The sequence below is a fragment of the Hemibagrus wyckioides genome, linkage group LG28, assembly GCF_019097595.1.
Source record: "Hemibagrus wyckioides isolate EC202008001 linkage group LG28, SWU_Hwy_1.0, whole genome shotgun sequence".
Lineage (NCBI taxonomy): Eukaryota > Metazoa > Chordata > Actinopteri > Siluriformes > Bagridae > Hemibagrus > Hemibagrus wyckioides.
Window position 1 is genome coordinate 19,919,371 of NC_080737.1, and position 10,153 is coordinate 19,929,523.

Below are 10,153 nucleotides of genomic sequence, written 5' to 3' on the forward strand. Positions count from 1 at the left end.
GCAGATTACAGAGAGCAGTGTTAGCAACAGGCTAGCTGTGATAACTCTAATGTTGATGATGATCTGAGAGCAGTGATTAGATCGGTCATGTTATTAGATTGGAGTTATAGAGGTAAGTCTGCGCTGTGTCTGATTATGAACTGATGTGAAGTGAGCAGAGAATTATACTGTGAATGCAGCATCAGAGGAATTCTGTCAGAAGATCACTTTACTGTGAGTGTGTGAGTGTTTCAGAAGCCTGGCTCTGGTGATTATTCAGGACGATTCTAGGGTTTTGCCGCTGCACAGGAGCCGAGATCAATAACCAGAAAATTGTATTGCTGTCATTGTATTCATTCTCACCCCTTTCTTTCTTTTTTATGGTTGTTGTGTTAGCCCCGTTGCGCTCTGTAATTGCCTTGAAAAAAAGAACAATAAAATCTAGCAGACCAAGAAAAAACCCTGAACATGTCATTGAATTTTTTTTCCAATTGTGCGCTAAGCAACAGGAACAGTGTGATGTAACTCCTCCCCTTTTTCCACAGATCAAACAAATCACAGCCCGCCTTCTCATTTTCTATTGGCTCATATGACCAAGGCTCATGAATATTCACAAGTCAGGGTTCTCTGAAAGATAAAACAGGTCTTATTAGTGATTTTTTAAAAATATTTTTATTGCTAATGCATTTTTTCAAATTTTCTTTGCTAATATTTAGTGTTGAGACACGAATGTGTGTGTGTGTGTGTGTGTGTGTGTAAATGGTTTATTGTTGGGACAAAAACACAGGTTACACTGAAGGAGCAATTAAAACTCATTTACATAAAAATGTATATTCCTATACATCAAAAGAAAACAAAGGCATAATTATAATAAAAACAACAACAATAATAATAATTATAATAATCATAATCATCATCTCCCTGCTTTTGTTTATTACAGATCTCCAATGTGAAGATCTGATCCGACTCGACTCGTCCTCATGCACACAAACTGCCGTCTGGGGTCAAAGGTCACTAAAGTGGATCAGTTTTTAGAAATGAAGATATTCTGTTGACGTGAGGAAAAGCTTTCTGTGTGTGTGTGTGTCTGTGGGGGGGCAATATCCATAATAATGCCTGAATAAAATGTGATCAAGTGCTAACACCACCTCGCTCATCACACACACACACATACACACACATACACACACACACACACACACATACACACACACATACACACACACATACACACACACATACACACACACACACATACACATACATACACACATACATACACACATACACACACACATACACACAACACGGCTGATTGGTTTAATTTAAGTACTGAGATTTCCAGCTTTCCCACACTCCAGTGTGATCTGGGTTTGAAAATGTTTCCTCATGAATTAATCACTCGAAATGTAATAAACACTAAGAGTTTTAACCGGATTTGGTGCAATTTATTGACTTTATTTATTATTTATTAACGTTTTTGGCGATGATGTGCTGCAGTTAGAGCTGTAATTAATGTACAGTTAGCACGCTCGTTCTCCTCCTGAAGAATAAACTGAAAAAGTCATGAGTGTAAAAATAATAAATTTCATTCTGATTCATGATTAGAATTCTGGTGTAGAATACTGACCTCGGCTGTAATGGTGTTAGCCTAGCTGCTGCTCTTATCCTGTAGTGTTACAGGGGTCAGGGACTCAGTGTCTCTAAAATCACATCCTCAGACCCTCCTGCATGGATTTATTTCCTGAACATTATTTAGATTTTCATGGGTTTTTGTTTTTAAAAGCCAGTTTTAGAGTTTTTTCTCTCTGTGAAACCCACAGAACCGGTTAGCTCTCAGATGACTTTGGGGCTTGGACCCCTAAATATAACAAGAAAAAAAAAAAAAAAAATTTAAACGACCTCCACTTACAAAAAGAACAACTCTACATGGTCATGTGATCATCTGGAGGCAGGGACACTGATCGAAATGAGATTCAAACACTGAGAGTGTGTGTGTGTGTGACCTCAGTTTTCATCTGATCACAGAAAGAATGTAATCGGTTCAGGATGCGTGTGAAAACGTGTAAACCCACTACAGTCTGAGTGATCGGACGCCATTAATCACACGCCATTAATAATAAATCCAGATCGGTTGAGGTGTGTGTGCGTGTGATTTCTCACAGCACACACTCCGGATACTGAAAAGAAATCAAATCCCCCGAGTGTCACGTGTGTAAAGGAAAGAGCAGGGAACAGAGAACCCCTGTGGAGAACCCGGCCTGAACACAGTTCTCACTGTTCCTCCTCCGTAATCCTGGGTAAGTCTCTCACTGAACACACTCCGTTAGAAAAATACTCTGAAAGCGTGACGCGTCCTGGAAGTCCTGCGCTCGGCGCGGTCACGCCAAAATATGGCACTTTTTTTTTCCCCTTTCCTCCTCCCATTGTTCATGACATCCCCTGTTGCCACGGCGACTCTAGAACTCGCTTCGTCACGTCTTTTAAACCTTTAATGTTCTCGCAAGCCGTTTTCCGATGTCCAGAAGACACAGCTCCTGGTTCCACGGCAAGCAAAGTCCTGATTGGTCCACGTCACAGGAAGAGCTGAGTCTATAAATGAAAGAGAGTGTGTGTGTGTGTGCATGTGCAGGTGTGTGTGTGTGTGTGTGTGTGTGTTAGTCAGTAGAGGATGTTATTAGGACTCTTGTTTTGGATTCGAAGAGCTTGAATGCTGGAGAGGATTTTCTTCTGATGGCCAGCGAGAGTCACACCCAACCGCAAGAGATCCCTGAGGGGGGGGGGGGGGGGGAGAGAGAATTTAAACTAAGTTAAACTAAGGCTAAAGCTTGAATGTCGGAAGCTGGCATCATAGTATGCTAGCTGGTTTTGTAAAGATTTTTGGTGCCATGTCTTTTGGTGTGTGTGTGTGTTTGTGTGTGAGAGTGAAACTCACTCTGCGTTGATGTGAGTAAGTAGCTGGATGGATGTGTATCCCGCCTGTATGAAACTTTCCTCATAGCGCTCCATCTTTATGGCCCTCAGCCACTCAGCCACCGAGCTGCAGGAGGAGAGACCAGAGCGCTGGTCCAGGAGAGGGTGAGACGGACTGAGAGAGAGAGGGGGGATTATTATTGTTGTTTTTCCATTGCAGCTTTGCTAATGTTAAGCGAGAAGACAAAAGAAAAGAAAAGATAGAAAGACAGCAGGAAAAAGGAATTCAAAGCATGTAGTAGCTTGTATTCATCCGCAGCCTATCAGGGAAGGAGATGGACAGTTGATTGACAGGTCAGCCCCAGAGGCAGGCCGAGCGTCCGAGCCTCACTGTGGATTTACTGACAGCTGGATAAACTGATCCGCAGGGGGCGTGTTTACAGTCCTGATTGACAGGTGGACATGCTGAGAGGAAAGCGGGCTAGGACATCTACAAGATTATTTACTAAGTAAAAATGGGAGGGGCTTAAGGAATAACTGACAGGTGATTGACTGGAGAGGAAGGGCTAAGCAAATACCAATAATACCAGTAACCAGAAGGTGCTTGATTGACAGGTTAGCATGCTGGGAAAATAAAAGCGTGACGTTCACTGTCACATACCACTGTAGGACATCAACAATGTACACACACACACACACACACACACAGTGCTATGAATAAGTGTTAACAAAGGTCTCTGACAACACAGACACACACACACACACACTTACCCTGCTCCATCATGGGCAGTGATTTTCAGGGAGGCGGGGTTTCTGATCAGCTTATCGAGGGCGGAGACGATGTTGGCGAACCTGGGGCGAGCCGTTCTCTCTTTCTGCCAGCAGTCCAACATCAGCTGGTGGAGGTGGGAGGGGCATTCAGGGGGCGGTGGCAAACGATAGTCCTGCTCTATAGCATTGATAACCTGATTGGATAAGAAAGGATAAGTGGGCAGGGCTATCACATTTTGAAGAGACAACAACATTTATACAAAATGGACAATAGATGTAATCGGAAATGATAACAAGTAGCACCATGAGTCTCTCTTTCACACACACACACACACACACAGACTTACATCCTGATTGCTCATGTCCCAGTACGGTCTCTCTCCAAACGACATCACCTCCCACATGACGATGCCGTAGCTCCACACGTCAGAGGCGGAGGTGAATTTGCGGAAAGCGATGGCCTCTGGAGCCGTCCAACGAATTGGGATCTTACCACCCTGGACAATCGACAGGACAGAAGAATGAACATGAGCTAAACAGAGGCTAGACAACAGAAGGGAGGACAGAAGGGACAAAAGTGTGTACTAAGAGTGCGTGTGTGTGTGTGTGTGTGTGTTCTGAATGCTGTAATTGTCATAACTGACAAGACAAATAACAAAGAAAGAAAGAAAAAAGATGAAAAAATAGAGGGAGAAGTACACTAGGAAAAGAGTGTGTGTGTGTGTCTCTCTTTTTACACTAACCAGTGAGCTGGTGTACGTGGGGTCAGAGGAGTTCTCCTGTAGGAACCGGCTCAGCCCGAAATCAGACACTTTACACACCAGGTTGCTGTTGACCAGGATGTTCCGAGCGGCCAGATCCCGATGGACGTAGCTCATCTCCGAAAGATACTTCATCCCGCTCGCTATTCCACGCAGCATTCCCACTAACTGGATGGGCGTGAACTGACCATCATTCAGCTATAAATGGACAGAGAGTGAGAGTGTGAGAATCCAGGAAGGTTTTTAATCTAAAAACAAACAGTTAACCTCGAGAAATATCGCTCTCACATACAGTCATGTAATTAGGATTAAAAGAAATTTCATTAGGATTGGATTTAGATCAGAAATCTGATTATAAATCAGCAATAAACTGGTTAAATTAGCCTCCTTGTGTGTGTGTGTGTGTGTGTGTGTGTGTGTGATGATAAATGAATCTGGTAACAGTGGGGTTGCTGTACTCCACAGTGTGTGCCTTGCCAGGAACAGTGTTGACTTCATCCCTGGTTAAGCACTAATCCTGTTTATGTGTCAAACTGTATTCCCATTCCCCTTCACTAACATCACGGAACGCTCGTGTCATGAGGGAATCACGCCGATGATGAGCTCCGACATCCCAAAGCCGCTTTTGTCAAAGTCGATTACTCGGAATTAGAGGTCCGGACTGAGTCAAACAGCAGAGACCACAACAATTAAGGCTGTGTGTTCGGGACGTGAGAAAGAAGTAGGATTCCGAGCTGAATCCGGAAAAGCAGAGGGGAATGCTGGAGCAGTGTGTGGAAGTAAATATTTAAGTTCATTTAGATCCAAACATCTTTACAAATGAGAAATATTTCAGCAGACACACAGTAAAGCCACCGAATGACAGAATCAAGAAAGAAGCGAAACACACACACACACACACACACACACACACACACAGTGTATTTACTCTGAGGAAGGAGTCGAGTGCTCCATTCTCCATGAACTCGGTGATGATCATGACTGGACAGCTGGCTGTGATTATGCCCTCCAGGTGGATGATGTTGGGATGATGGAACTGGCCCATGATGGACGCCTCAGACAGGAAGTCCCGCCTCTGTTTATCCGTGTACCCACCCTTCAGAGTCTTAATGGCCACATAGTTCTCCTTTTTACCAGGAACTCGGAGACGACCTCGGCACACCTCACCAAACTCACCTGAATCACACACACACACACACACACACACAGGTTAGAACACATAAAAACCTTATCAAACTCATCTAAACACACATCTCCACACACCAAGCTCTCTGCCAACGTGGCTCCGCCCCTTAGTGATCTCTAGGTGATAACTTGTCCATGCAGATCTCATGAAGATACAGAGTGGAACATTTAAAAGGACACACCTGCTCCGATCACCTCCTCTATCTTCACGCAGGAGACGTCGATCTCCTTAGCGAACTCTCTCACAGCCTCGTTCGGGTCCTCGTAGGTGAAAGGATCGATGTACACCTTCACTCCTGACAGACCGAGAGAGAGAGAGAGAGAGAGAGAGAGAGAGAGAAACTAAATTATACACCAGATCAACACAAATGGGGGAAAAAATCTGAGAAATGAGGAGAGAAGTGCAGGAAAAAGAACAAAGGAGAGAGAAAAGAAACTGAGAGAGGGAGAAGTGATATTTGTACATTCCATTTAAGTGTGAAGGACAAATAAAATATATAATCCAGAGTGTGTGTGTGTGTGTGGGTGGCCGGATGTGTGCCAGTGTTGGCAGGGGTGTGTGTGTGTGTGTGTTTTCTCACCTTGGCCCATGAGGTACTGGCCATTTTTATCACTGAGTTCTGGATCCTTCAGACGGTTCTGTTTGCTGCAGACACACACACACGCGCACACACACACACACACACACACACAATTCATTTTGTTTATAAAATGAGGAGCAGCTGTGATATTGTTATGTAAAGCCGATTTTATTTACACACACACACACACACACACACACACACACCTGTCCGCTGTGAGCGGAGTTTAATTGCTCCAGCATGTTATATATATGTATTAAATTTATATTTATTATTATTTCTGTATGAACATAATCAGCCTTTAGACATAAAGCCGGTAAGACGCCTTGTACATGCACCGTCACGTTATCCCCCTCTCCCTCCCTCCCTCCCTCCACTCGTTTTTATCACTCTATCTGAGCTCAGGTTGCTTGTGCAAATAATTTCAGAGCATAACGTACAGATCAGTTTCATCTCCCTGTCTGTCTCCATCTCTCTCTCTCTCTCTCTTCCCCCCAGCCTACTAACATCTCTCTTTAGATCTGCTCTTCTTACCATGTCTTTTTTCTGTTTTTTCCCCCTCTCACTATTTCATAATTCCTCCTACTGAAGAAATCCTCATCCCTCTTTCTTTATATATGTTTCTCATTTCTTTCTCTCTCACTCCTTCTCTGTCTGTCTCTCTCTGTCTCCATCTCCTAAAATAGCTGCTTTGTCCCACCCAGTGTTGACTGTAGGTCCAGCTTGGCCAGAGGTTCCTTGCATGTGTGTGTGTGTACAGATGTTTGTTGAGTGTGTGTATCCTCATTTGGGTGTGTGTTAATATTCATAAACCAAGCACAGCACATTCTTTGCATGAACACATCTGTTCTATTTTTTGTGCTTTCTAAGGGTGTGTGAAAATATGTAGAAACCTGCGTGTGTGTGTGTGTGTGTGTGTGTGTGTGTGTGTGTGTTGCCCCAGGGTCACTCCTATTGTTCTGACATGGCCTGTGGAGACGGCTGCATCCTGTCCCAGCTTACCTCTCCCTCTCTTTTCCTCCTCACCTCCCCCTCACCTCTTTTTTCTCTTTCTCTCTACCTCTTATTCCTGCCCCATCTCTCTCTCCCTCCCTCTCTTCTCTCTCTGTGGGAGAGTGTGAGCTCCTCTATGTAAATGGAAATGGTGGAGTGAAGGAAGTCTTTTAACGCAACACACACTTTATGCTGCTCGTTTTTCACCGGAGATTTATAATTTCCTTATAAGTGACTTATAACTGCATTATAAGCAACTTTCAAATACTCCTTTAAGTCCACCCCATCTGTCTACCTCCACCCATTCCCCCCCTCCCTCTTTCCTGTCAGTCGGTCTTACCGGATACAGTAGATGGCGAGGCAGACGACGGCGATGAGGAGGATCATCCCCACGGCGATGAGGATCCCAGTCACCAGCAGCGGGGAAGAGGAGACGTCTTCTGAGAGGAAGAGGGACAGAGTCAGGAAAAAATGACAGACATGTCTTAACTTTAACCTTCAGTCTGAGCGTGGGAGAAAAATCAATAATCAGAGTTCCGAGACAAAACTACAAAGTGACACTCTGATAAATAAGCATCAAAAATCTCACACACACACGCGCACACACACACACACGTGCACACACACGCGCGCACACACACGCACGCGCACACACACACGCGCGCACACACACACACGCGCGGTGAAAAACAGTTGCCTGATTATGTCCTAGGCTTTGCTAGGCTCTTGCTATACACCAGAGGATCAAACAATCTCTCCTATCTCCTTCCAAGCCTTATATTTTATTCTTAGCGCAAGCTAATGCTAATTTTTAAAGCTAATTGTGTTCTTCCATTTTAGCAGGAATTAATGAGGCGGTTAAAAGTGTTAAGGAATGGTCATGAAACACAGCTTGTAAGGGTGTTTGCGTGACCAGAGGAACAGTGAGGATGATCATTTTATTATCTATGTAGCGATGTGGGCGGAGTCTCACCATCGGGCAGCGTTCTGAAGGACTTGGCCTGGCTGAAGATGCTGTACCCCGACTGAGTCCGAGCTCGGACCTGCACCTCGTACTGCGTCGCCCTGCGAAGGTCACTCAGGACCACGTGATTGCTGACACTCTCCTTATAACGGCATGAGTGTTCCTCCACACCACGCTCCTGCTAAAAGGCAAACACACACACACACACTTGAAATGTGTTGGTATTTATTTCCATTTGAGTTCCTGTTTGGTGTTTAATTACCCACTGTTTATCTAATCCGTTTGATTTTGTTAATTGCTCTGGCAGCACACACTCTTATCAACAAACTATGCCAAAAAAACAAAACACTGATTAACGAAAAAAAAGAAAAAAGAAGAGCTATGGGGGGGGGGGAGAAAGAGCGAGAATGGGAGCGCGAGAATGGGGGAGAGAGAGAGAGAGGTAAAGAGACTGAAAAGCATTTACTGTCTTCACAAAGTAAACAGATTTGCTTGTCTTATTATCTTACACAGTGCTGTGTGTGTGTGTGTGTGTGTGTGTGTGTGTGTGTGTGTGTGTGATTACACAGATCATTTCAGAGTGGTTATTATTTTTGATTACGTTCTTGCTAATGTGTGAAAGCTTCTGCAGCATGTGTGTGTGTGTGTTGGTGTGTGTGTGTGTGTTGGTGTGTGTGTGTGTGTGTGTGTGTTGGTGTGTGTGTGTGTGTGTGTTGGTGTGTGTGTGTGTGTGTGTGTTGGCAAATGGTTTAGGAGTTCACACTTTAGAACAGTAAGAACACACTCCAGCTCCGCTCAAGCCTGTGTCTACACGTATCCTCCAGTTAAATATAAAAACATGAAGGTACTGTTTATTCCTCAGTACAGAAATACATTCATATAAAACACCTTCCTCCAATTTACCGGAGACAACACACACACACACACGTTTAAAATAAATGTAAAAGTCTATGAAACTGAACTGGGATCAGTGTAGAGCTATAACAGGATCTGTGCTGTAAATGGACCTAATAAAACATCAGTGTATGTATACACATCACATATACATTATCTACATGTCATGTATACATAATGTGTGCATCAGCTGTGTGTGTGTGTGTGTGTGTGTGTGTGTCGGACCTTCTCGCAGTAGCGGAGTTGATATTGGAGGATGTTGTAGTGAGTGTGTGTCGGGATGGGCCAGTGTAACGTCAGACTGGATTCAGTGGCTGTGCTCTGCCTGATCCCTGAGACCAGCACTGGAACTACACACACACACACACACACACACACACACACACACACACACACACACACACACACGGGAGAGAGTGGGAGGGAGAGAAAGAGAGAATAAGTTAAATGCAACATTAACTCAAAAACTGTTTTTGAAAAAATAGTTACACTTTACTGAGTCTTCACTCACACACACACACACACACACACACACTGAAGTTTAACCTGAACTCTTAGAGAAATCCTTCTTTTGTTCTCAACCTTTTAATTTTCTTCCCCTTTTTAATCTTTTCTTCTCAGAGATTAAATATTATCTAAAAGAAAGCGAGAGAACGTGTTTCATGTGCTGCTCTCCTCACTGTTCTCTGTTCTCAAGTCGCTTTCTGTTTTACACACACACACACACACACACACAATCTATTACACACTTATGTTTTTTAATTTTTCTGTCTCGCTTTAATTTGTCTTTCTCTCCAGTAGAGAGGGACTGCAAAGCAATACTTTCTCAACCGTTCCTCTGTGAAACGCACACACACACACACACACACACACGATGCTCCTGCTCCTCACCATGTTGCCCAGTGGTAATGTTGATGCTCTCTGAGGCCGGCCCCTGGACACTGAGCAGGGAAACCCCATTGACGGCAGTGACAGTAAAGGTGTAGGTGGTGTGTGGGCGGAGCCCCCAGACGCTGACGCTGCGTCCAGTCAGGCCTCGCTGGGTGGGTCGGTAGCTCACGCTGTCGCCACACGGCAAACACGAGGTTGTCGCACACACTCGACACTCCACG

General features: G+C 44.3%; 1 protein-coding gene across 5 annotated transcripts in view; it reads right to left on the reverse strand.

Moving 5' to 3' along the window:
• Window positions 1–1,563: 1,563 nt before the first annotated feature.
• Window positions 1,564–10,153, reverse strand: part of ephb4a (eph receptor B4a) — a 39,599-nt gene continuing 31,009 nt past the window's right edge. For 2 of the 5 annotated variants that reach the window (XM_058383176.1, XM_058383174.1), the window contains exons 6-17: window positions 9,933–10,153; window positions 9,267–9,391; window positions 8,157–8,325; window positions 7,524–7,623; window positions 6,191–6,255; window positions 5,792–5,905; window positions 5,353–5,600; window positions 4,407–4,622; window positions 4,011–4,160; window positions 3,664–3,857; window positions 2,915–3,067; window positions 1,564–2,749 (exon numbers count right to left, since the gene is read on the reverse strand). The exon at window positions 9,933–10,153 is cut by the window's right edge and continues 109 nt beyond it. In XM_058383176.1, the coding sequence (XP_058239159.1) occupies window positions 2,641–2,749; window positions 2,915–3,067; window positions 3,664–3,857; window positions 4,011–4,160; window positions 4,407–4,622; window positions 5,353–5,600; window positions 5,792–5,905; window positions 6,191–6,255; window positions 7,524–7,623; window positions 8,157–8,325; window positions 9,267–9,391; window positions 9,933–10,153 (1,864 nt within the window). In that variant the 3' untranslated portion in view covers window positions 1,564–2,640. Of the gene's footprint in view, window positions 2,750–2,914; window positions 3,068–3,663; window positions 3,858–4,010; window positions 4,161–4,406; window positions 4,623–5,352; window positions 5,601–5,791; window positions 5,906–6,190; window positions 6,256–7,523; window positions 7,624–8,156; window positions 8,329–9,266; window positions 9,392–9,932 lie in introns of all 5 variants that reach the window. The other 3 variants (XM_058383175.1, XM_058383171.1, XM_058383173.1) reach the window with 2 other exon arrangements.